This window comes from Amblyraja radiata, chromosome 13 (genome assembly GCF_010909765.2).
Source record: "Amblyraja radiata isolate CabotCenter1 chromosome 13, sAmbRad1.1.pri, whole genome shotgun sequence".
Taxonomy (NCBI): Eukaryota; Metazoa; Chordata; class Chondrichthyes; order Rajiformes; family Rajidae; genus Amblyraja; species Amblyraja radiata.
This window is the reverse complement of record NC_045968.1, coordinates 1,166,920-1,194,464: the sequence shown is the minus strand read 5'-3', so window position 1 is coordinate 1,194,464 and position 27,545 is coordinate 1,166,920. Positions and strand designations below refer to the sequence as shown.

General features: G+C 43.0%; 2 protein-coding genes across 4 annotated transcripts in view; both read left to right on the top strand.

Annotated features, from left to right (window-relative positions):
• Window positions 1-27,545, top strand: part of LOC116979527 (glutenin, high molecular weight subunit PW212-like) — a 189,866-nt gene that overhangs the window by 21,772 nt on the left and 140,549 nt on the right. For all 3 annotated transcript variants that reach the window (XM_033031057.1, XM_033031059.1, XM_033031058.1), the window contains exons 8-12: window positions 62-188; window positions 314-345; window positions 2,182-2,325; window positions 2,431-2,557; window positions 2,683-2,714. In XM_033031057.1, the coding sequence (XP_032886948.1) occupies window positions 62-188; window positions 314-345; window positions 2,182-2,325; window positions 2,431-2,557; window positions 2,683-2,714 (462 nt within the window). The remainder of the gene's footprint in view (window positions 1-61; window positions 189-313; window positions 346-2,181; window positions 2,326-2,430; window positions 2,558-2,682; window positions 2,715-27,545) is intronic.
• Window positions 11,969-24,910, top strand: LOC116979530 (ubiquitin carboxyl-terminal hydrolase 9-like). The gene is made up of 8 exons (XM_033031062.1): window positions 11,969-12,013; window positions 12,138-12,169; window positions 15,940-16,066; window positions 17,250-17,281; window positions 19,917-20,042; window positions 22,179-22,201; window positions 23,084-23,139; window positions 24,846-24,910. Exons 1-8 carry the CDS (start codon window positions 11,995-11,997, stop codon window positions 24,854-24,856), a joined length of 426 nt encoding a protein of 141 aa, XP_032886953.1. The 5' UTR covers window positions 11,969-11,994; the 3' UTR covers window positions 24,857-24,910.

Here is a 27,545-nt window from a genome sequence, read left to right as displayed (position 1 = left end):
AGCCACAGGCAACAGCAAGACTATTCCCTTGTTAAACAACTGATATCCTGCTTTCTTACAGGCGAGTAACGCCCAGAATAACCACAGTTTAGAGGCCATGGAACGAGGGCAAAGTGAGACTTCACCTCTGCAAGGGCAGGAAAAATATTCTGTGAATGATGAAGGGAAAATGGCTGAGGCAGCTCCAGGTTTGTTAGAATAATCAGGGACAAATCATCTGCATCAATGCAAGAGACTTGCTTGATTTCATGTGAATGCAATTATGGGGCTTTCATAAACTCTTTTGATGTGTTTATTTCATTTTATTTTTCAGGTCAGTCAGAGCAAGACTCAACAGTGGACAAGGTATGGAGGCAGAAAATGCTGACCAAGATTCAGGGCCCTTTTACCTTTTTGAAATCCTTTATAGTTCCTGGCCTAATTCATCCTTTCTCCCACAGTAGTCTAACTAATTCAATAAGCCTTGTGGAAATTCCCACCTGAGAAGTGATACTATCAAAAATCATTGCAGATCAGGCAATTGAGGAAATTCAGAGTGTCTCTGAGGATCCTCCAGTGCTTCTACTCAGCGGCTGTGTAAAGCATCTTGTCCGGAAATATTACAATCTCATTTGGGAATTGCTCTGCCCAGGACAAGAAGGCTGCAGAGAGTAGTGCGTTCGGCCGAACGCACTATGGGAACTACACTCGCCCCCCCTGCAGGAACTATACATCAGGAGGTGCAACTCCAGAGCCAATAAAATCATGGGAGACCCCTTCCACCCCTGCAACGGACTGTTCCAGCTGCTACAGTCAGGCAAACGCCTCCGTTGCCATGCTGTGAGAACGGAGAGGTTTAGAAGGAGTTTCTTCCCAGAGGCCATTAGGTCTGTAAACTCCTATCTCTCCAGGGACGAACTTTACTGAACCACTCTTGCTGCTTTTTTAAAATTTGCTGTTTTTTCCCTTTTTCCTTCCGCCCACAATATTTAATATGGAAAAGAAAATGTGATTCTGTTCCATTCTGTTTGTAGTTTGTTTGTTTGTTTGTCTTTTTGCACAAAGTCCGCGAGCATTGCCACTTTTCATTTCACTGCACATCTCGTATGTGTATGTGACGAATAAACTTGACTTGACTTGACTTGAGATACACAATGAAAGGAATCTTGACTGCTGACATCCTGGGCATCATAGTGGCACAGGTGGTAGAGCTGCTGCCTCACAGCATCAGACCCAGGGTCGATCAGTCCTTGGTTGCTGTCTGTATACAGTTTGTACATTCCCCCTGTGACCTTGTGGGTTCCTGCAGGTGCTCTGGCTTTGTCCCACATTCCAAAGACATGTGGGTCTGTAGGTTAATTAGCATCTGTAAATTGCCCCCAAACTGTAAGGAGTGAATGTTTATACAGGATAACACAGGACTGGTGTAAATGGGTGACCAACAATCAGCATGGACTCGGTGTACCAAAGGCCCGTGTCTGTGCTGCATATTTCAATTCCACAATCAATCAATCCCATGCTTGCTTCATAGTCAATGGCACTAAAGTGGATTAAGACTTCTCTCAGCCCACTCTCATGCATATTGCTGATCTGCTGCCGGGCTCCTTCAGTTTTTGTTAACCTTCTTTCCCAAACAATGACATATTACATCTTGTATTTGAATCTCTGCAACCAAATTTTGTCTTGCCTGGTTCCGTTTTACTAATCCAGTTCTATCGGGAGCATCTCCATCACTGGATCAGCTTCCTCTAGAATCTCAAACATGTATTCTTGATCTTCATTGTCTATAGGCATGATCATGTTTAACATGTCCAAGTCTCTGCGTGTGCGCTAATGCTCAATTTCCAATTCCTTTCTGAATGACAATTCTTCAATTGCCTCTGACGGACCTTATATCTGACACACACAGTGGCAAACTGAACCACAATTTCCCTCAGCTAAGCATTACTGACAATGTGAGCAAGCACATAGCTGACAATGTAAATGGTAAATTAAGTGAATAGTTTTGGCAATTACATTTTTTACTTGGGCTTCAATTATGCTTCAGCAATGTGCATAATGTCCTTATTATTCTCTTCATCATTGTCCAGAGAAACCAGGGAGAAGGTAGGACCACTCAAGGGTAAAGGACAGAATTAGTGCTTGGAGTCTGGGGATGTATCGAGGTACTAAACAAGTTTTTTGTATCTGTTTTTCACCAAGAAGAAGGACATGGAGAACAGAGAGATCAGTGTGGACAATATTGATGTGCAAAGGCAGTTGAAGATTGAGGAGAAGTTGTTGACGAGCATTCAGGGGGATGAATCCCCAGGACACCCAGGGATCTATCCCAGGCTACCGAGCGAGGTAAGAGAGGAGATTGCGGGAGCATTGATCTTTGCATCTTCTCCAGCCACAGGCAACAGCAACACTATTCCCTTGTTAAACAACTGATATCCTGCTTTCTTACAGGAGAGTAATGCCCAGAATAACCACAGTTTAGAGGCCATGGAACGAGGGCAAAGTGAGACTTCACCTCTGCAAGGGCAGGAAGAATCTTCTGTGAATGGTGAAGGGAAAATGACTGAGGCAGCTCCAGGTTTGTTAGAATAATCGGGGACAAATCATCTGCATCAATGCAAGAGACTTGCTTGATTTCATGTGAATGCAGTTATGGGGCTTTCATAAACTCTTTTGATGTGTTTATTTCATTTTATTTTTCAGGTCAGTCAGAGCAAGACTCAACAGTGGACAAGGTATGGAGGCAGAAAATGCTGACCAAGATTCAGGGCCCTTTTACCTTTTTGAAATCCTTTATAGTTCCTGGTCTAATTCATTCTGTCTCCCACAGTAACCTGTTGAATGAAATCCACCTGTGTCTAACTAATTCAATAAGCCTTGTGGAAATTCCCACCTGAGAAGTGATACCATCAAAAATGATTGCAGATACACAATGAAAGGAATCTTGACTGCTGACATCCTGGGCATCATAGTGGCACAGGTGGTAGAGCTGCTGCCTCACAGCATCAGACCCAGGGTCGATCAGTCCTTGGTTGCTGTCTGTATACAGTTTGTACATTCCCCCTGTGACCTTGTGGGTTCCTGCGGGTGCTCTGGCTTTGTCCCACATCCCAAAGACATGTGGGTCTGTAGGTTAATTAGCATCTGTAAATTGCCCCTAAACTGTAAGGAGTCAATATTTATGCAGGATAACACAAGACTGGCGTAAATGGGTGACCAACAATCAGCATGGACTCGGTGTACCAAAGGCCCGTGTCTGTGCTGCATATTTCAATTCAACAATCAATCAATCCCATGGTTGCTTCATAGTCAATGGCACTAAAGTGGATTAAGACTCAGCCCACTCTCATGCATATTAGAAAAATAGAAAATAGGTGCAGGAGTAGGCCATTCGGCCCTTTGAGCCTGCACCGCCATTCAATATGATCATGGCTGATCATCCAACTCAGTATCCTGTACCTGCCTTCTCTCCATACTCCCTGATCCCTTTCGCCACAAGGGCCACATCTAACTCCCTCTTAAATATAGCCAATGAACTGCATTCAACTACATTCTGTGGCAGAGAATTCCAGAGATTCACCACTCACTGTGTGAAAAATGTTTTCCTCATCTCGGTCCTAAAGGAATTCCCCCTTATCCTTAAACTGTGACCCCTTGTTCTGGACCTCCCCAACATCGGGAACAATCTTCCTGCATCTAGCCTGTCCAACCCCTTAAGAATTTTGTAAGTTTCTATAAGATCCCCCCTCAATCTTCTAAATTCTAGCGAGTACAAGCCGAGTCTATCCAGTCTTTCTTTATATGAAAGTCCTGACATCACAGGAATCAGTCTGGTGAACCTTCTCTGTACTCCCTCTATGGCAAGAATGTCTTTCCTCAGATTTGGAGACCAGAACTGTACGCAATACTCCAGGTGTGGTCTCACCAAGACCCTGTACAACTGCAGTAGAACCTCCCTGCTCCTATACTCAAATCCTTTTGATATGAATGCTAACATACCATTTGCTTTCTTCACTGCCTGCTGCACCTGCATGCCTACTTTTCATGACTGGTGTATCGTGACACCCAGGTCTCGTTGCATCTCCCCTTTTCCTAATTGGCCACCATTCAGATAATAGTCTACTCTCCTGTTTTTGCCACCAAAGTGGATAACCTCACATTTATCCACATTATACTGCATCTGCCATGCATTTGCCCACTCACCCAGCCTATCCAAGTCACCTTGCATCCTCCTAGCATCCTCCTCACAGCTAACACTGCCCCCCAGCTTAGTGTCATCCGCGAACTTGGAGATGTTGCATTCAATTCACCCGTCCAAATCAATAATATATATTGTAAATACCTGGGGTCCAAGCACTAAGCCTTGCGGTACCCCACTAGTCACTGCCTGCCATTCTGAAAAGGACCCGTTTACTCCTACTCTTTGCTTCCTGTCTGTCAGCCAGTTCTCTATCCACATCAATACTGAACCCCCAATACCGTGTGCTTTAAGTTTGTATACTAATCTCTTATGTGGGACCTTGTTGAAAGCCTTCTGAAAGTCCAGATATAACACATCCACTGGTTCTCCCTTATCCACTCTACTAGTTACATCCTCGAAAAATTCTATAAGATTCGTCAGACATGATTTACCTTTCATAAATCCATGCTGACTTTGTCCAATGATTTCACCACTTTCCAAATGTGCTGCTATCCCATCTTTAATAACTGACTAGCAGTTTCCCTGATCAGATATTGCTGATCTTCTGCCGGGCTCCTTCAGTTTTTGTTAACGTTCTTTCCCAGACAATGACTTATTGCATCTTGTATTTGAATCCTTGCAACCAAATTTTGTCTTGCCTGGTTCCGTTTTACTAATCCAGTTCTATCGGGAGCATCTCCATCACTGGATCAGCTTCCTCTAGAATCTCAAACATGTATTCTTGATCTTGTTCATTGTCTATAGGCATGATCATGTTTAACATGTCCAAGTCTCTGCGTGTGCTCTAATGCTCAATTTCTACTTCCTTTCTGAATGACAATTCTTCAATTGCCTCTGACGGACCTTATATCTGACACACACAGTGGCAAACTGAACCACAATTTCCCTCAGCTAAGCATTACTGACAATGTGAGCAAGCACATAGCTGACAATGTAAATGGTAAATTAAGTGAATAGTTTTGGCAATTACATTTTTTACTTGGGCTTCAATTATGCTTCAGCAATGTGCATAATGTCGTTATTATTCTCTTCATCATTGTCCAGAGAAACCAGGGAGAAGGTAGGACCACTCAAGGGTAAAGGACAGAATTAGTGCTTGGAGTCTGGGGATGTATCGAGGTACTAAACAAGTTTTTTGTATCTGTTTTCACCAAGAAGAAGGACATGGAGAACAGAGAGATCAGTGTGGACAATATTGATGTGCAAGAGCAGTTGAAGATTGAGGAGAAGTTGTTGACGAGCATTCAGGTGGATGAATCCCCAGGACACCCAGGGATCTATCCCAGGCTACCGAGCGAGGTAAGAGAGGAGATTGCGGGAGCATTGATCTTTGCATCTTCTCCAACCACAGGCAACAGCAACACTATTCCCTTGTTAAACAACTGATATCCTGCTTTCTTACAGGAGAGTAACGCCCAGAATAACCACAGTTTAGAGGCCATGGAACGAGGGCAAAGTGAGACTTCACCTCGGCAAGGGCAGGAAAAATCTTCTGTGAATGATGAAGGGAAAATGACTGAGGCAGCTCCAGGTTTGTTAGAATAATCGTGGACAAATCATCTGCATCAATGCAAGAGCTTGCTTGATTTCATGTGAATGCAATTATGGGGCTTTCATAAACTCTTTTGATGTGTTTATTTCATTTTATTTTTCAGGTCAGTCAGAGCAAGACTCAACAGTGGACAAGGTATGGAGGCAGAAAATGCTGACCAAGATTCAGGGCCCTTTTACCTTTTTGAAATCCTTTATAGTTCCTGGTCTAATTCATTCTGTCTCCCACAGTAACCTGTTGAATGAAATCCACCTGTGTCTAACTAATTCAATAAGCCTTGTGGAAATTCCCACCTGAGAAGTGATACCATCAAAAATGATTGCAGATACACAATGAAAGGAATCTTGACTGCTGACATCCTGGGCATCATAGTGGCACAGGTGGTAGAGCTGCTGCCTCACAGCATCAGACCCAGGGTTGATCAGTCCTTGATTGCTGTCTGTATACAGTTTGTACATGCCCCCTGTGACCTTGTGGGTTCCTGCGGGTGCTCTGGCTTTGTCCCACATCCCAAAGACATGTGGGTCTGTAGGTTAATTAGCATCTGTAAATTGCCCCTAAACTGTAAGGAGTGAATGTTTATGCAGGATAACACAAGACTGGCGTAAATGGGTGACCAACAATCAGCATGGACTCGGTGTAGCAAAGGCCCGTGTCTGTGCTGCATATTCCAATTCCACAATCAATCAATCCCATGCTTGCTTCATAGTCAATGGCACTAAAGTGGATTAAGACTCAGCCCACTCTCATGCATATTAGAAACATAGAAAATAGGTGCAGGAGTAGGCCATTCGGCCCTTTGAGCCTGCACCGCCATTCAATATGATCATGGCTGATCATCCAACTCAGTATCCTGTACCTGCCTTCTCTCCATACCCCCTGATTCCTTTCGCCACAAGGGCCACATCTAACTCCCTCTTAAATATAGCCAATGAACTGCATTCAACTACATTCTGTGGCAGAGAATTCCAGAGGTTCACCACTCACTGTGAAAAATGTTCTCCTCAACTCGGTCCTAAAGGAATTCCCCCTTATCCTTAAACTGTGACCCCTTGTTCTGGACCTCCCCAACATCGGGAACAATCTTCCTGCATCTAGCCTGTTCAACCCCTTAAGAATTTTGTAAGTTTCTATAAGATCCCCCCTCAATCTTCTAAATTCTAGCGAGTACAAGCCGAGTCTATCCAGTCTTTCTTTATATGAAAGTCCTGACATCACAGGAATCAGTCTGGTGAACCTTCTCTGTACTCCCTCTATGGCAAGAATGTCTTTCCTCAGATTTGGAGACCAGAACTGTACGCAATACTCCAGGTGTGGTCTCACCAAGACCCTGTACAACTGCAGTAGAACTTCCCTGCTCCTATACTCAAATCCTTTTGATATGAATGCTAACATACCATTCACTTACTTCACTGCCTGCTGCACCTGCATGCCTACTTTTAATGACTGGTGGATCGTGACACCCAGGTCTCGTTGCATCTCCCCTTTTCCTAATTGGCCACCATTCAGATAATAGTCTACTCTCCTGTTTTTGCCACCAAAGTGGATAACATCACATTTATCCACATTATACTGCATCTGCCATGCATTTGCCCACTCACCCAGCCTATCCAAGTCACCTTGCATCCTCCTAGCATCCTCCTCACAGCTAACACTGCCCCCCAGCTTAGTGTCATCCGCGAACTTGGAGATGTTGCATTCAATTCACCCGTCCAAATCAATAATATATATTGTAAATACCTGGGGTCCAAGCACTAAGCCTTGCGGTACCCCACTAGTCACTGCCTGCCATTCTGAAAAGGACCCGTTTACTCCTACTCTTTGCTTCCTGTCTGTCAGCCAGTTCTCTATCCACATCAATACTGAACCCCCAATACCGTGTGCTTTAAGTTTGTATACTAATCTCTTATGTGGGACCTTGTTGAAAGCCTTCTGAAAGTCCAGATATAACACATCCACTGGTTCTCCCTTATCCACTCTACTAGTTACATCCTCGAAAAATTCTATAAGATTCGTCAGACATGATTTACCTTTCATAAATCCATGCTGACTTTGTCCAATGATTTCACCACTTTCCAAATGTGCTGCTATCCCATCTTTAATAACTGACTAGCAGCTTCCCTGATCAGATATTGCTGATCTTCTGCCGGGCTCCTTCAGTTTTTGTTAACGTTCTTTCCCAGACAATGACTTATTGCATCTTGTATTTGAATCCTTGCAACCAAACTTTGTCTTGCCTGGTTCCGTTTTACTAATCCAGTTCTATCGGGAGCATCTCCATCACTGGATCAGCTTCCTCTAGAATCTCAAAGATGTATTCTTGATCTTGTTCATTGTCTATAGGCATGATCATGTTTAACATGTCCAAGTCTCTGCGTGTGCTCTAATGCTCAATTTCCAATTCCTTTCTGAATGACAATTCTTCAATTGCCTCTGACGGACCTTATATCTGACACACACAGTGGCAAACTGAACCACAATTTCCCTCAGCTAAGCATTACTGACAATGTGAGCAAGCACATAGCTGACAATGTAAATGGTAAATTAAGTGAATAGTTTTGGCAATTACATTTTTTACTTGGGCTTCAATTATGCTTCAGCAATGTGCATAATGTCGTTATTATTCTCTTCATCATTGTCCAGAGAACCCAGGGAGAAGGTAGGACCACTCAAGGGTAAAGGACAGAATTAGTGCTTGGAGTCTGGGGATGTATCGAGGTACTAAACAAGTTTTTTGTATCTGTTTTCACCAAGAAGAAGGACATGGAGAACAGAGAGATCAGTGTGTACAATATTGATGTGCAAGAGCAGTTGAAGATTGAGGAGAAGTTGTTGACGAGCATTCAGGTGGATGAATCCCCAGGACACCCAGGGATCTATCCCAGGCTACCGAGCGAGGTAAGAGAGGAGATTGCGGGAGCATTGATCTTTGCATCTTCTCCAACCACAGGCAACAGCAACACTATACCCTTGTTAAACAACTGATATCCTGCTTTCTTACAGGAGAGTAACGCCCAGAATAACCACAGTTTAGAGGCCATGGAACGAGGGCAAAGTGAGACTTCACCTCGGCAAGGGCAGGAAAAATCTTCTGTGAATGATGAAGGGAAAATGACTGAGGCAGCTCCAGGTTTGTTAGAATAATCGTGGACAAATCATCTGCATCAATGCAAGAGCTTGCTTGATTTCATGTGAATGCAATTATGGGGCTTTCATAAACTCTTTTGATGTGTTTATTTCATTTTATTTTTCAGGTCAGTCAGAGCAAGACTCAACAGTGGACAAGGTATGGAGGCAGAAAATGCTGACCAAGATTCAGGGCCCTTTTACCTTTTTGAAATCCTTTATAGTTCCTGGTCTAATTCATTCTGTCTCCCACAGTAACCTGTTGAATGAAATCCACCTGTGTCTAACTAATTCAATAAGCCTTGTGGAAATTCCCACCTGAGAAGTGATACCATCAAAAATGATTGCAGATACACAATGAAAGGAATCTTGACTGCTGACATCCTGGGCATCATAGTGGCACAGGTGGTAGAGCTGCTGCCTCACAGCATCAGACCCAGGGTTGATCAGTCCTTGATTGCTGTCTGTATACAGTTTGTACATGCCCCCTGTGACCTTGTGGGTTCCTGCGGGTGCTCTGGCTTTGTCCCACATCCCAAAGACATGTGGGTCTGTAGGTTAATTAGCATCTGTAAATTGCCCCTAAACTGTAAGGAGTGAATGTTTATGCAGGATAACACAAGACTGGCGTAAATGGGTGACCAACAATCAGCATGGACTCGGTGTAGCAAAGGCCCGTGTCTGTGCTGCATATTCCAATTCCACAATCAATCAATCCCATGCTTGCTTCATAGTCAATGGCACTAAAGTGGATTAAGACTCAGCCCACTCTCATGCATATTAGAAACATAGAAAATAGGTGCAGGAGTAGGCCATTCGGCCCTTTGAGCCTGCACCGCCATTCAATATGATCATGGCTGATCATCCAACTCAGTATCCTGTACCTGCCTTCTCTCCATACCCCCTGATTCCTTTCGCCACAAGGGCCACATCTAACTCCCTCTTAAATATAGCCAATGAACTGCATTCAACTACATTCTGTGGCAGAGAATTCCAGAGGTTCACCACTCACTGTGAAAAATGTTCTCCTCAACTCGGTCCTAAAGGAATTCCCCCTTATCCTTAAACTGTGACCCCTTGTTCTGGACCTCCCCAACATCGGGAACAATCTTCCTGCATCTAGCCTGTTCAACCCCTTAAGAATTTTGTAAGTTTCTATAAGATCCCCCCTCAATCTTCTAAATTCTAGCGAGTACAAGCCGAGTCTATCCAGTCTTTCTTTATATGAAAGTCCTGACATCACAGGAATCAGTCTGGTGAACCTTCTCTGTACTCCCTCTATGGCAAGAATGTCTTTCCTCAGATTTGGAGACCAGAACTGTACGCAATACTCCAGGTGTGGTCTCACCAAGACCCTGTACAACTGCAGTAGAACTTCCCTGCTCCTATACTCAAATCCTTTTGATATGAATGCTAACATACCATTCACTTACTTCACTGCCTGCTGCACCTGCATGCCTACTTTTAATGACTGGTGGATCGTGACACCCAGGTCTCGTTGCATCTCCCCTTTTCCTAATTGGCCACCATTCAGATAATAGTCTACTCTCCTGTTTTTGCCACCAAAGTGGATAACATCACATTTATCCACATTATACTGCATCTGCCATGCATTTGCCCACTCACCCAGCCTATCCAAGTCACCTTGCATCCTCCTAGCATCCTCCTCACAGCTAACACTGCCCCCCAGCTTAGTGTCATCCGCGAACTTGGAGATGTTGCATTCAATTCACCCGTCCAAATCAATAATATATATTGTAAATACCTGGGGTCCAAGCACTAAGCCTTGCGGTACCCCACTAGTCACTGCCTGCCATTCTGAAAAGGACCCGTTTACTCCTACTCTTTGCTTCCTGTCTGTCAGCCAGTTCTCTATCCACATCAATACTGAACCCCCAATACCGTGTGCTTTAAGTTTGTATACTAATCTCTTATGTGGGACCTTGTTGAAAGCCTTCTGAAAGTCCAGATATAACACATCCACTGGTTCTCCCTTATCCACTCTACTAGTTACATCCTCGAAAAATTCTATAAGATTCGTCAGACATGATTTACCTTTCATAAATCCATGCTGACTTTGTCCAATGATTTCACCACTTTCCAAATGTGCTGCTATCCCATCTTTAATAACTGACTAGCAGCTTCCCTGATCAGATATTGCTGATCTTCTGCCGGGCTCCTTCAGTTTTTGTTAACGTTCTTTCCCAGACAATGACTTATTGCATCTTGTATTTGAATCCTTGCAACCAAACTTTGTCTTGCCTGGTTCCGTTTTACTAATCCAGTTCTATCGGGAGCATCTCCATCACTGGTTCAGCTTCCTCTAGAATCTCAAACATGTATTCTTGATCTTGTTCATTGTCTATAGGCATGATCATGTTTAACATGTCAAAGTCTCTGCGTGTGCTCTAATGCTCAATTTCTACTTCCTTTCTGAATGACAATTCTTCAATTGCCTCTGACGGACCTTATATCTGACACACACAGTGGCAAACTGAACCACAATTTCCCTCAGCTAAGCATTACTGACAATGTGAGCAAGCACATAGCTGACAATGTAAATGGTAAATTAAGTGAATAGTTTTGGCAATTACATTTTTTACTTGGGCTTCAATTATGCTTCAGCAATGTGCATAATGTCGTTATTATTCTCTTCATCATTGTCCAGAGAAACCAGGGAGAAGGTAGGACCACTCAAGGGTAAAGGACAGAATTAGTGCTTGGAGTCTGGGGATGTATCGAGGTACTAAACAAGTTTTTTGTATCTGTTTTCACCAAGAAGAAGGACATGGAGAACAGAGAGATCAGTGTGGACAATATTGATGTGCAAGAGCAGTTAAAGATTGAGGAGAAGTTGTTGACGAGCATTCAGGTGGATGAATCCCCAGGACACCCAGGGATCTATCCCAGGCTACCGAGCGAGGTAAGAGAGGAGATTGCGGGAGCATTGATCTTTGCATCTTCTCCAGCCACAGGCAACAGCAACACTATTCCCTTGTTAAACAACTGATATCCTGCTTTCTTACAGGAGAGTAATGCCCAGAATAACCACAGTTTAGAGGCCATGGAACGAGGGCAAAGTGAGACTTCACCTCGGCAAGGGCAGGAAAAATCTTCTGTGAATGATGAAGGGAAAATGACTGAGGCAGCTCCAGGTTTGTTAGAATAATCGTGGACAAATCATCTGCATCAATGCAAGAGCTTGCTTGATTTCATGTGAATGCAATTATGGGGCTTTCATAAACTCTTTTGATGTGTTTATTTCATTTTATTTTTCAGGTCAGTCAGAGCAAGACTCAACAGTGGACAAGGTATGGAGGCAGAAAATGCTGACCAAGATTCAGGGCCCTTTTACCTTTTTGAAACCCTTTATAGTTCCTGGTCTAATTCATTCTGTCTCCCACAGTAACCTGTTGAATGAAATCCACCTGTGTCTAACTAATTCAATAAGCCTTGTGGAAATTCCCACCTGAGAAGTGATACCATCAAAAATGATTGCAGATACACAATGAAAGGAATCTTGACTGCTGACATCCTGGGCATCATAGTGGCACAGGTGGTAGAGCTGCTGCCTCACAGCATCAGACCCAGGGGTGATCAGTCCTTGGTTGCTGTCTGTATACAGTTTGTACATTCCCCCTGTGACCTTGTGGGTTCCTGCGGGTGCTCTGGCTTTGTCCCACATCCCAAAGACATGTGGGTCTGTAGGTTAATTAGCATCTGTAAATTGCCCCTAAACTGTAAGGAGTCAATATTTATACAGGATAACACAAGACTGGCGTAAATGGGTGACCAACAATCAGCATGGACTCGGTGTACCAAAGGCCCGTGTCTGTGCTGCATATTCCAATTCCACAATCAATCAATCCCATGCTTGCTTCATAGTCAATGGCACTAAAGTGGATTAAGACTCAGCCCACTCTCATGCATATTAGAAACATAGAAAATAGGTGCAGGAGTAGGCCATTCGGCCCTTTGAGCCTGCACCGCCATTCAATATGATCATGGCTGATCATCCAACTCAGTATCCTGTACCTGCCTTCTCTCCATACCCCCTGATCCCTTTCGCCACAAGGGCCACATCTAACTCCCTCTTAAATATAGCCAATGAACTGCATTCAACTACATTCTGTGGCAGAGAATTCCACAGATTCACCACTCTGTGTGAAAAATGTTTTCCTCATCTCGGACCTAAAGGAATTCCCCCTTATCCTTAAACTGTGGCCCCTTGTTCTGGTCTTCCCCAACATCGGGAACAATCTTGCTGCATCTGCCCTGTCCAACCCCTTAAGAATTTTGTAAGTTTCTATAAGATTCCCCCCTCAATCTTCTAAATTCTAGCGCGTACAAGCCGAGTCTATCCAGTCTTTCTTCATATGAAAGTCCTGACATCCCAGGAATCAGTCTGGTGAACCTTCTCTGTACTCCCTCTATGGCAAGAATGTCTTTCCTCAGATTAGCAGACCAAAACTGTACGCAATACTCCAGGTGTGGTCTCACCAAGACCCTGTACAACTGCAGTAGAACCTCCCAGCTCCTATACTCAAATCCTTTTGCTATGAATGCTAACATACCATTCGCCATCTTCACTGCCTGCTGCACCTGCATGCCTACTTTTAATGACTGGTGTACCATGACACCCAGGTCTCGTTGCATCTCCCCCTTTCCTAATCGGCCACCATTCAGATAATAATCTACTTTCCTGTTTTTGCCACCAAAGTGGATAACCTCACATTTATCCACATTATACTGCATCTGCCATGCATTTGCCCACTCACCCAGCCTATCCAAGTCACCTTGCAGCCTCCTAGCATCCTCCTCACAGCTAACACTGCCCCCCAGCTTCGTGTCATCCGCAAACTTGGAGATGTTGCATTCAATTCCCTCGTCCAAATCATTAATATATATCGTAAATAGCTGGGGTCCCAGAACTGAGCCTTGCGGTACCCCACTAGTCACTGCCTGCCATTCTGAAAAGGACCCGTTTACTCCTACTCTTTGCTTCCTGTCTGTTAGCCAGTTCTCTATCCACATCAATACTGAACCCCCAATACCGTGTGCTTTAAGTTTGTATACTAATCTCTTATGTGGGACCTTGTTGAAAGCCTTCTGAAAGTCCAGATATAACACATCCACTGGTTCTCCCTTATCCACTCTACTAGTTACATCCTCGAAAAATTCTATAAGATTCGTCAGACGTGATTTACCTTTCATAAATCCATGCTGACTTTGTCCAATGATTTCACCACTTTCCAAATGTGCTGCTATCCCATCTTTAATAACTGACTAGCAGCTTCCCTGATCAGATATTGCTGATCTTCTGCCGGGCTCCTTCAGTTTTTGTTAACGTTCTTTCCCAAACAATGACTTATTGCATCTTGTATTTGAATCCTTGCAACCAAACTTTGTCTTGCCTGGTTCCGTTTTACTAATCCAGTTCTATCGGGAGCATCTCCATCACTGGATCAGCTTCCTCTAGAATCTCAAAGATGTATTATTAATCTTCTTCCTTGTCTATAGACATGATCATGCCTGTTGTTTCTGCATGCATGTTAATGCTCAATTTCTACCTCTCCTCGAGTGCCTCTGACGGGCCACATGTGTGAAATACAATGGCAAAATGAACCACAATTTCCTTCAGCTAAGCATTAGGGCCCGATCTGGTGATATGAATGGTAAATTAAATGAATGGCTTTGACACATTTCAATGTTGACAGGGTTCACTTATGCTACAGCAATGTGCATAATGTGCCTATAACCCTCTTGTTCATTGTCCTGGGAAACCAGGGAGAAGATAGGACCACTCAATGATAAAGGAAGTAATTAGTGTTTGGAGTCTGGGGATGTAGGCGTGGTACAAGTATTTTGCATTTGTTTTCACCAAGGAGAAGGACACAGATGACAGGGATATCAGTGTTGACAATTCTGATGTGCAAGAGCAGTTTGAGATTAAGAAGGAGGCGGTGTTGGCGAGCATTAAGGTGGAGAAATCCCCAGGTCATGATGGGATCCATCCCAGGCTATTACGAGAGGGAAGAGAGGAGTTTGCGGGAACATTGATCTTTGCATCTTCTCTAGCCCCTGCCAACAGCAACACTATTCCTTTGATATCCTGCTCTTTTACAGGAGAATAATTCCGGGAATAACCACATTTTTACTGCCGTGGAACGTGGGCAAGGTGATCTTTCAACTCTGCAAGCGAGAGTTATTCTTAAGGAAGAATATTCTGTGAATGATGAAGAGAGACCAACTGAGGCTGAAGGTTTGTTCGAATCACCTCGGTGCAAGGGGCTTGCTTGATCTCATGTGAATGTAATTATGGGGGTATCAAAAACTCTCTGATGTGTTTATTTCATTCTCTCTTTTAGGTCAGTCAGAACAAGATTCTACAGAGGACAAGGTAAGGAAGCAGACCTGTGGGTCAAATCCCAAAGACATGCGGGTTTGGCGTTCCTGTGTAAATTGTCCTTAAACTGTCAGGAGTTAATATTAGTGTGGGATAACATGGAACTGGTGCAAATGGCTGATCAACAGTCAGCATGGACTCTGTGTGCCAAAGGGGCTGTTTCTATGATGTATGTTTGAATCCAACAAGCAATCAATCAATCCCATGTTTGCCTCATAGTTAATGGCACTGAAGTGGATTAGATTTCTATTAGCCCACTCATGTAAATTGCTGATCTGCCTCCAGCCTCCGTCAGCTTTCCCTGTCAATGACATTGCAATATGTATTTAAACAAATGCAACCAAATTCTGTCTTGCCTGGGTCCATCATTTGCATCTGTACTGAGAATATCTCCAGCACTGGATCAGTTTGCTCTGCTCTGATCTGTATGATCTTGTTTATTATCCATCAGTGTGAATGTGTGTTGACATGCCTGTTGTTACGGCAAGCGCACTAATGCAATATTTCCACCTCCTGTCAGATTGAAAACTCCTCAATTGCATCTGATAGATCACATGTCTGACACACAATGGCAACTTGAGCTACAATTTTCCTTCAGCTAAACATGACTCCTTGATCTGGCAATGTGAAAGAGTAAGTAAATGAATGGCCTTTGCACATTCTGTTCTCTTTCAGGAGAATCATTCCCCAAGTAAATGCTTTGCTGAGGTGACGGAAGGAGAACAAAGTCCCACTCCAACTCTGCAAGGGCAGAATGGAAATTCTGAGAATTGTGAAGGGGGAACATCTGGTACAGTTCAAGGTTTGTTGGAACCATCAGGGATAATCATCCACATCAGAGCGAGACACTTGACTGATTTCATGTGATTACAATTATACGACTATCTTCTTACATAGAAACATAGACAATGGGTGCAGGAGTAGGCCATTCAGCCCTTCGAGCCAGCACCGTCATTCAAAAGTGATCATGGCTGATCATCCAAAATCAGTACCCTGTTCCTGCTTTCTCCCCATATCCCTTGATTCCATTAGCCCTAAGAGCCATATCTAACTCTCTTGAAAACATCTAGTGAATTGGACTCCACTGCCTACTGTGGCAGAGAATTCCACTGATTCACAACTCTTTGGGTGAAAATGTTTTTCCCCATCAAAGTCCTAAATGGTTTACCCCTGATTCTTAAACTGTGACCCCTGGTTCTGGACACCCTCAACATCGAGAACATTTTTGCTGCATCCAGCCTGTCCATTCCTTTAAGAATGTTATATGTTTCTATAAGATCACATGCTTCTAAATTCCAGTGAATATAAGCCCAGTTGTTTCGTTCCTTCATTATATGTGAGTCCTGCCACTCTGGGAATTAACCTGGTGAACCTACGCTGAACTCCCTGAATAGCAAGAACGTCCTTCCTCAAATTAGGAGACCAAACCTGCACACAATACGCTAGGTGTGGTCTCTCCAGGGACCTGTACAACTGCAGTAGGACCTCCTGGCTCCTATACTCTAAACCTCTCTAAACATCTGCCCACTCACTCAACCTATCCAAATCACCCTGCAGCCTCATAGCATCCACCTCATAGTTCACCCAGCTTTGTGTCAACTGCAAACTTGGAGATTTTACATTTAATTCCTTCGTCTAAATTCTCCTCTCAGTTTAGTTTAGTTTAGAGATACAATGCGGCCCACCGAGTCTGCACCGACCAGCGATCCCCGTCCACCAGCTTATTCTACACACCAGGGACAATTTATAATCTTTCTCAAAAGCCAATTAAGCTACAAATTATACATCTGGAGTGTGGGAGGAAACTAGAGTGCCCAGTGAAAACCGACGGGGAGAACGTACAAACTCCGTAGTACAGACAGCACACGTAGTCAGGATCGAACCCGGGTCTCTGGCGCTGTACGGCAGCAACTGTACTGCTGCACCACTTTGCTGTGCCCCTCTGTGCCCCTCTTCTGATGTGTTTATTTTATTCTCTCCATTAGATCAGTCAGAGCAAGTTTCCCCAGAGGACAAGGTAAGGAAGCAACAAATACTGAACATGGCCCAGTGCCCTTTTACCTTTTCTTTACATTCGCACATAGTCCCTGGTATAATTCATCCTTTCTCCCACAGTAACCAGGTCAATGGAATCCACCTGTGCCCAATTAATTCAATGTGCTTTGTAGAAATACATCCTTGCAAGTGGTACTACAAGGAGATCATTGCAGATACCAAATGAAAAGAATGGCTTTGACGCATTTAAATGTTGACAGCGTTCAGTTAGCCCGCAGCAAGTAACTCGCCCCTTGACACCACACACAGTCTTCTTGTCATGATTACAATTTCAACAGTGAAGGCAACAAAAAAGGTTTTGAGGCATTAAGGTGACGTTCAAAATTCTAAAAGCACAGCTGAATGGCGTGCGATTGGTAAAGTTACTTTCCTGCATTAGAGGTTAGCGTACACAACTGCTCCAAGATATATTGAGCTGAATTTCATCAATGCGTCTTTTACATCATTGCAATCTAGTAATTGAATCGAAAATTGAATTGAATTGAATATTTACTACATGTTATTTAAACCTCAGTGAGGCTCAAACAAATCTTTGTTTCCACAGCCATACAACCAGAGACAATTCCTACAAGACATACACACAATTCAATTCACACAAACATCCATCACAGTGAATCTCCTCCTCACTGTGATGGAAGGCAAAGTCTTTTCTCTCCCCTGCACCATTTCTCTCCCGATGTTGAAGCCCCAGGTAGGGCGATGGTATGTCCCACGGCCATTTAAGGCCGCGCCGGGCGATGTACGGCTTCGCTCCAGGTCTAAAAGTCACAAAGTTGGAGCCCCCAGTGGGCGCTGGAATGTCCCGCGGCCATTGAAGCCGCGCCGGGCGATGTATGGCCCCGCTCCGGGTCGTTCCAACCCCGCGACACGGGCTGGAGAAGTTGCGTTGCGGGAGCTCCGGGAAGCGGTCTCTCCACCCAGACCCGCGAGCTCCCGATATCCCAGTCCACCGGACCTGCAGCTGGAGCCTCCAATGCTCCTCACGCTCCAAGGCCGGCCAGCCCCACGATTGTGGGTAAGTCCGCAGGCTCTGCGACTGGAGCTCCCAGGTCGTTCCGGCTGCAGGCCGCTCCATGGTGCTAGGCCCCAACGACAACGGAGACCCAACAGGAAAAAGGTCGGGTCTCCCGTGCTGGGAAGAGATTTTTTAAAGTTTTCCCATCCCCCCCCCCACATAAACACAGTTAAAAACACTATTAAAAACACGAACAACTACATTTAACTGGACAACATTTAAATAAAAAAAAGACAGACAGGCTGAAGGGGCCGCGGAAACACATTTTGGGGCTAATCAACTGTCAAGGACAGTATCTTTCCCAGCTGTTATCAGGCAACTGAACCATCCTATCACCTTTGGAGATCCTCGGACTATCTTTAATTGGACATTATCGTGCACTAAATGTCATTCCCTTTACCTTGTGTCTGTACACTGGGGAAGGCTTGGTTCTATTCATCTTGCAGTGTTTTCACGGACTGGATAGCAGGCAGCTTTTCACTGTACCTAAACTAAACTAATCTCAACACATTGCATTAATGTACCTAATTATGTTCCCTGTAAGGATGGGGAAACTGAGCCTTCAGTTCACTAACACTTTATTGGTGCAAGCTATGTGGCTTTGGAGTGGGCTGCCTTTCCAATGGGGATAGTTCACTGAAGAAACGAAGTAGTCCTCGCTGTGGCTGTGAACAATTCACAGATCCCAATTAATCTACAAACCACATATCTTTGGGAAGTGGAAGGAAATGGGACCACCTAGAGGGGACTAATGCGGTCACAGGGAGAATGTGCAGATTCCACACAGACAGCTCCTGAGGTCAGCACCTATTTGACTCGTCAAACAACCTGGGGGAAGTAACTCTCCCACTGCGCCACCGTGCCGCCCCTCCCAGCACTTCTACCTTCCCAGATTTTTAATGTAAGTTTCACACTTTTACCCAGGGTGGAAATGTCAAAGATTAGAGGGGAAATTTTAAAGGAGATGTGCGGGGCAGATTTTCTACTCAGAAGTTGGTGGGTGCCTGGAACATGCTGCCGGGTTTGTTGGTGGAGGCAGATATGATGGAAGCTTTTAAGAGGCTTTTAGATAGCAGAAAATGGGCCGTGTGCAGGCAGATGAGTTTATTTTATCTTGACATCATGTTTGACACAAACGTCTTGTACATTCACAAGTTATAGGAGGAGAATTAGGCCATTTGAGTGTCTACTCAACCATGGCTGATCTCTGCCTCCTATTCCCATTTTCCTGCCTTCTCCTCATCACCCTTCACACCCGTTCTAATCAAGAATTTATTCATCTCTGCCTTAAAAATATCCACTGACTTGACCTCTACAGCCCTCTGTGGCAATGAGTTCCACAGATCAACTACCCTGACTAAAGAAGTTCCTCCTCACCTCCTTTCTAAACAAATGCCCTATAATTCTGAGGCTGTGACCTCTGGTCCTAGACTCTCCCACCAGTGGACACATGCTTTCCACATCCACTCTGTCTTTCATTATTCTGTAAGTATCAATGAGGTCCCCCCTCAACCTTCTAAACTATTGATAAGAAATGTATATAGCATGAAAAATATAACGCTGTCTCATTTCTCTACTTTAGGTGAAAAAATATGAACTATTTGCAATCTGGCACCACTTTGGAAGTTATGGAAGCGGACATTATATTGCTGATATAAAATCAGGCTCTGGTGACTGGTACTCCTTTGATGATAGATTTGTTGAAAAGGTAAAAATTGTTCATGGAATGATAAATTCTCCAAAGCACGAATGGGAAGTCCGTTTGTCGATTCCTGGAAAGGACAGCATAGATTCCAAGAGTCAGGCCATTTTCTTAATTTATGTCTGCAATAAAACTGTTCCTTGTAAAAGGATCAAAGTAACAGCTAAATATGAATGTGATTCAGTGCAGTAAGTGGGTTAGCTGAGGTGGAATATTTGTCACGGTTTTCAAAGCTGACCCCCACCCATTTTTCAGGTACAAGTTACAGCCAAGAGGCAAGAATGTTTAATAGTCATATTACCCAACCACGGAACAATGAAATTCTTACATTCAGCATTATAACAGCCCTGTATCACAATACAGATCAATAATATATAATAAATAAAATATATCTATTAATTAATAACTCCATACCAGTACACAACTAAAGACCGAAGCAACCCAAGACAGTTCACAGTTCCACACAAAACGCTGGAGTAACTCAGCGGGTCAGGGGGCATCTCTGGAGATATTGGATAGGTGACGTTACAGGTCGGGACCTTCTTCAGTCACATGAAGAACCTTCTTCAGTCCTGACCCAAAACGTCACCTATTCACTTTCTCCGTAGATGCTACCTGACCCGCTGAGTTACTCCAACATTTTGTCTCTACATTTGGAATAAACCAACATCTCAGTTCCTATTTATTATGGTCCATAGTTCATCGGTGAGTATGGTGTAGTCTTCAAGAACCTGTGGTTGTTAGGAATAAGCTATTCATATGTGTTGGGAGCAGAATAAGGCCATTTGGCCCATCAAGTTTACTCAACCATTCAATCATAGCTGATCTATCTTTCCCTCTCAACCCCATTCTCCGACCTTCTCTCCACAACACCTGACTCCCGTGTTAATCAAGAATCTATCAATCTTTGCCTTAAAAAATATCCATAGACTGGCTCCACAGCCTTCTGTGGCAATGAATTCCATGGAATCAGCACCTTCTGACTAAAGAAATTCCACCTCATCTCCTTCCTATAGTTATGTACTTTTATTCTGATGCTGTGGCCACTGGTCCTAGACTGTCCCACTAGTGGAAACATCCTCTATACATCCACTCTTTCCAGGCTTTGCACTATTCTTGAAGCTAAGTGAACTCCCAACCAAGAGGTCACTCCAAGACCATCAGTGATAGGGCAACCCAGCTGGGGGCACTAAAGATATAGTTGAAGCACTTGTAATCCTGTGCCAGAAGATACATTTTGATTGTCTCCTGAAATGTCCACCATGAGAGAACCCGGTGCAGTTTAGTTTGTAGATACACCACAGAAACAGGCCCTTCAGCCCACCAAGTCTGCATCGACCAGTGATCCCCGCACACTAACACTATCCTATACAAACTAGAGATCATTTTTACAATTCTACCAAGCCAATTAACCAACAAACCTGTACGTCTTTGGATTGTGGGAGGAAACCAGAGATCCCTCATGCTGGGCTGCACTTTCCCTGATGTTCTTGTAGTCTCTTCTCCTTGTTAGCTGTTTTACTGTCCACCACCATTCATCACTAGATGTTTCACGACCATAAATCTTTGAACCGATCTAATGGTTGGGAGATCACTTGGCTTATTCCCAACAACGAACTGTGAGGTGGAGGAGAATAAACGCACTCTAGTTCATGGAAGGACCATTGAGAAGTCTGATAACAGAGGGGGAGAAACTGTTCCTGAGTCTGATAGTGCTCCAGCCTTGTGTTTAGCACTCCTACTGTGGACTGCAAGCAGATGTAAGTGCGGACATCCCCGTGTGCTTGCTGTACTTTTCACTTGTAAAGAATATACAAATAAACGTACCCTGAGCTAAGATGGCTCACTAACTACTGCACTGAAATTGTTGTTGTTCTTCTTCTTGGGCAGCCTAAAGTTGTCGGACAACTTGTTCTATTTGATTGTGCACGCCGGGTTGATTGCATTCGTCAAAACAGGGCGGACCCCATGAATGGTGCAATCTCCCACCACCACTGAATTGGTTAACAATTATGTTTTAGTATTGTTTACATTATGTTTATGGTTTCTGAATTGCTTCACATAACAACCTCCTGCCAGCTAATGACATTTTTATGTTCTCCTTTTCACGTCTTCAATGAATATTTATTCATCATCATGAAGATCGGAAAAAATATCAATCTAAGGTAATGAGCAAATTTAACACATAATCCCTTTTCTAAGAAATGTTTGCATTGACATGTATTGGTACAAATTATTTTTGCAAGATACTTAGAAATCACCCAATGAACTTGTAGCCTTGTCCATTGGATAGATTCATAATGTAATCAAAGATCACCTTCCATCACAGTGAGGAGGTGCCTGGTGAACTCACTGTGGTGGTTGTTAAATTTGTGTTTATTGTATGTTTTGTTATTTTTATTATATGTATGACTGCAAAGCAATGAAATTTTGTTCAAACCGAGCGGTCTGAATGACAATAAAGGATACCTTGACTTTTGACATTGACACAATGTTCTGGAGTAACTCAGCGGGTCAGGTAGCAACTCTGGAGAAAATGAATGTGTGATGTTTTGGGTTGAGATCTTTCTTCAGACTGAGAGTCAGGGGAGAGGGAAACTAGAGGTATGAAAACATACAGAACAAAATAAGTGCCAGCACCGATGACCAAGGATAGGTGGAGCCAACAATGGTTCATTGTTGGTTGTGGAAGAGGTGATAATGAAGGGGTACGAACAGTGAAACTAACAGTGCGACTAGGGTGGGGAGCGATGGAGAGAGAGGGAATGCAAGGGTTAGTTGAAATTGGAGAAGTCAATATTCATACTGCTGGGTTGTAAGGTGCCCAAGCAAAATATAAGGTGTTGTTACTCCAATAATGTAATCAGTTACTTAGTGTTGGAGAAATTGCAAAATCTTTAAATTCACTTGCAAACCAAATCGAAGGGCAGGGAAAAGGGTGATTAATGAACCTGATGGGAACAATGTGCATATTGATATATATTGGGATTAGACATGACATATATTCTGCTCTTTTAAAAAAAACGTAATTGTTTGATATTTTCTAGGTCCACAAGTGCCTACATGGTTATGTACAGACTGGTAGACACAAACAAGGAAGCAGGTATGATGATTTGTGCAATCCAACAGTAATCCCTTTATTTCACCAAATCATTGACATACATACACGATGCAATGGCTTTATTAGGCTACGTTAATTACAAATATCTTATTGCTGGATGCATGAAAAAGACTTTTGAGACACAGCTGACTACCTTATGCATATCATCAATCTTTGAATACTCTTTGAGCATTTATGTTGTAAAATTCTCTTGAGGGCTTCCATAAAAAGAGAGTCCAGTGTTTATCTTATTGGACACACTGCAGAGCTCAACTAGAGAAAGAAGATGTCTTTGAACAGGTACTTGTGTAGGAAAGGTTTAGAGGGATATGGGCCAAACGCAGGCAGGTGGGATTAGTGTAGATGGGGCATCTTGGTCGGCAGGTGCAAGTTGGGCTGAAGCATTCATTTCGACTAGAAATTAAAACTAAGGATGCAATGCTGAGGCTTTGCAGCCTTCAATGTGGCCAGACTGCATTTGGAATATTTTGAGGTCATTTCATTAGAAGCAAGGTACTAGCATATATAGAACATTAGCTGACTGGTAAAAGGCAAAGAGTGGGAATAAAGAGGGCTTCCTCTGCTTGTGACTCATGGTGTTGTACAGGGATCGGTGTTGGGTCTGCTACTTTTCATATTATATGTTAATATAATGATGATGAAATTTGATGGTTTTGTGGCCAAGTTTGCGGATGATACGAAGATAGCTGGAGGGGCAGGTAGTGTGAAGAAAGCAGGGAGTCTGCAGAAGGACTTGAACAGGTTGGCAGAGTGGGCAAAGAAGTGGCAGAGGGACTACAGTGTTGCAAATTATATGATCATGCACTTCAATAGAGGGAATAAAGGCGTAGAGTATTTCTATATGGGGAGAGGATTCGGAAATTAAAATGGCTAAAGGACTTGGGAGCTGCTGCATAATTCCCATGAAGGTTAATTTACAGGTTGCGTCTGTAGTCAGGAAAACAAATGCAATGATAGGGTACTAGAATATAATAGCAAGGATATAATGCTGAGGTTTTTAAGGCATTGGTCAGACCACATTTGGAATATTGAGCAGTTTTGTGCAATATTACTAAAGTAAGCTGCACTAGTGACAGAGAGGGTCCCAAGGAGATTTATGAGAATGATCCTGGGGATGATTGGGTTAATGTCTGAGGAACGTTTGATGGCTCCGGGACTGCGCTCGCTGGAGTTTAGATGGGCGATCTTATTGAAACCTAGCGAATAATGAAAGGCCGAGACAGAGTTGACCAGGAGAGGGTTTCCATTCATGTTAGAGTTCGGGACCAGAAGGTACAGCTCAGAATTATAAGGACATGCCATTAAAATGGAACCAGGAAGAATTTCTTTAGCCAGAGGGCGGTGAATCTGTGGAATTCATTGCCACAGACAGGGATGGAGGATATCATTGGGTATTTTTAAAGTGGAGATTGGTAGGTTTTGATTAGTAAAAAATAGATCAGCCATGATCGAATGGCTGAGCAGAGTTGATGGGCCTAATTCTCCTCCTGCATCTTATGATCATATGACAACAGGGGCGTTTAGGAGACAAGGAAATGGAGAGACATGGATCACATCAAGGCCGTAGAGTTTAGTTTAACATGGCATCATGCTCAACATGAACTTTGTGGGCTGAGGACCTGATACTATTCTGTACACTTCCATGTTCTATGTCATTTATTTTAATTAATATTCATGTTTTTTAACTGCCAGGGTCTGATGCCACAACACCCGAGCAGTGTCAAACACAAGACCCAGGATACAGGATACAGGAGTCAAAGAATTGTTGAACTCAGCTACAAGTCACAAATAGTGTGACAGATGTGGTTAATTGTTCATGTTCTGAATTTAGTTTGATATTATCTTAAAACTCATAGGAATAATAGGTAGTTGTAATGAACTGGCTGAAAATTCTTGTTGCATTTAAGATGAAGTATAGCTCTACTACCTGCGATAATGTTAATGTAGCTATATTAATGTAAGAATTGTATCTGTTATAAAATGTTTAGTATTACTTACGGACATCCATGGGAGATGAGTATTAGGCCTCGCAGATTAAAAATTATCTTCAAGCGAAACATAAATTAAATGCGGTGCACTCCTTTTGTAAGATGTCACAATTTTTTTTAAATTTCCTGTTCCTTATGTTTCTATATGGTGTTTCCACAATGCTTTTTATGTGCTTATTCTAAAATGTATTTTTAAAAATAAAAATATTTGTGCTCAGAAATATTCTCAAATCTAATTTAATTAAGTTGGAAAGGGTGCAGGAAAAATTCACAAGGATGTTACTGGGAGTGGAGGGTGGGATTTATAATGAGAGACAGTGTAAGTTCTGGTAATTTTCTCTCCAGTGAAGTGAACTGGGGAGTGACCTTATCGAGGTACTATATATATAGAAAATGATGAGGGGCATAGATAGGGTGAATTGTTTTTCCCAGGATAGCAGTCGCTTAAACTAAAGGCATAGATTAAATTGGGAAATGAAAGATTGAAATGGGTCCAGATGGGGAATTTTTTTTCACCGGTTGGTTGGTTTGTGGAACACAATGCCAAAGGAAGTGGCAGAGTTGGGTTCAATTACAATGCTTCAAAGACATTTGGGAGCTGCATGGACAGAGGGACATGGGTCAAATGCAGACAAATGGGACTAGCTCAGATTGACAACTTGATTGTATAAACGAGATGGACCGGAGGGTCTGTTTCTCTGCTGCATAGCTGTATGTCTCAAATGAAATAGAATGGAAGAATGTGAGATTCAAGATATGGATGGCAAAGTGAAAATTATCCTCTAGATCCTCCATGCATTGTATCTCATAATGTATGAGGACACTTGAATAGAAAGAGTAGAAGCTTATACTTGGATACATCTTCTTTAAGTAGCTCCGAGCATGAATACCTTGCACCATCCATTCACCATACCTGTTGATGAAAATCAGCCTATGTTGAGAACTTACCTCTGATAAGTCTCCTTTAAGTAATTTACCTACCCAGCCCTCCCTAGTGCATGCAACCCCACACTTCCACCTCCATCGTGGTCCGTCCCATTCCCCAACTCATGAATGTAGTCCAGCACAGGTCCCCACGGATAAAGATTGTACATTCATTCAATCAAATTATGCAAAACCACAAGCCAAAATACACTGAGTTTCAGATAAGGAAATACTATTGACTTACTGTTGCTTGATAACAATCTGCACAGAAACTAGTTTGTTAATAGCTCATGTATGTGTATCTGCAAAAGTGCAACTAAAAATATCCACACCCAGTTAAAAAATGTTCCAATGTTATGTTAAGCATGTCTCACAACTGATTTGAAGTGACAATCTTCCTCCCATCTCTTAAAGTTATGCAACTTTATGTTGCAGCCTCAAATGTAACATAAATTTGAGGTACCCCATCACATGCCTTTTACAAATACGCATGTACTAGTTCCTCATGCTCCCATTATCCACTCAGCTAGTGACATCCTCAAATGCCTAGTTTAGTTTATTGTCACGTGTAGTGAGGTACAGTGAAAAGCCTTTGTTGTGGGCTAACCAAATTTGCTTGTCCAACATTCAATAATGAACGATAAGGAATTATCTCCAAATATATGGAGGGGAGGTTGAAACCACTGGACCTCAGTTTCAGCTGCAATTACTGTTTTCCAACCATTTCTCTCCCCAGAAACAATCTGAAAATGAACTGGATAATCCACATCACTAAGGTCTCTGTTGACATTAAAATAAGAACCAGGCCTACATTATGACCATCTTTAAGTTAATCGGGACAAGAGACAGCAGATGCTGGTATCTGGAATTTAAAAAAAATCAGCAGGACAAGTGGCAGCTTGTGAGGGAGGGGGAGGAGGGAGGAAGTGGGTGAAATTAACAAAGGGAAAAGAAAACTGGATGGGCAGCTGAGTATGTGCGGGAGTAGAATCTGGGGTATGAGTTATCAGAAATTGGAATTTTTCTGTGTTTATATCATTGTGTTCTAAGTTATCCAGGCAGAATATGAAATGCTATTCTTCCAGTTTGCATTTGCTCTCTTTGTAACAATAAAGAAGGCTGAGGATAGTCAGAAATGGGAGCGGAGAGGAATTAAAATAGCAGTTAAAAATGTATGCAGCTAGATGCTTGAGACAATTGTAATGGACATAACAGGTGCCTCACAAAATGGTCGCCTAGTCTATGGTTGGATTCCTCACCAGAGCAAGCCATTTGTGAGCACTGAATGCAGTGAACTAGGTTAGTGTTAGTGTGCGGGGATCGCTGGTCGGTACAGACTCGGTGGGCTGAAGGGCCATGCTATATCTCTAAACTAAACTACAATGTCTACCTTGATAATGACACAAGCTTAAGACAAAATGACCACGCATTCATTTATTTGTAAATATATTTTAAATCAATAAAATGAAAGATTTA

What these genes read in the sequence shown, in the direction of transcription:
- LOC116979530 (XM_033031062.1), top strand. An exon ending in ATGATAGATTTGTTGAAAAG is followed by an intron (nt 20,043 to 22,178) that starts GTAAAAATTGTT and finishes ATCATCATGAAG; the next exon opens with ATCGGAAAAAATATCAATCT. An exon ending in GGAAAAAATATCAATCTAAG is followed by an intron (nt 22,202 to 23,083) that starts GTAATGAGCAAA and finishes GATATTTTCTAG; the next exon opens with GTCCACAAGTGCCTACATGG.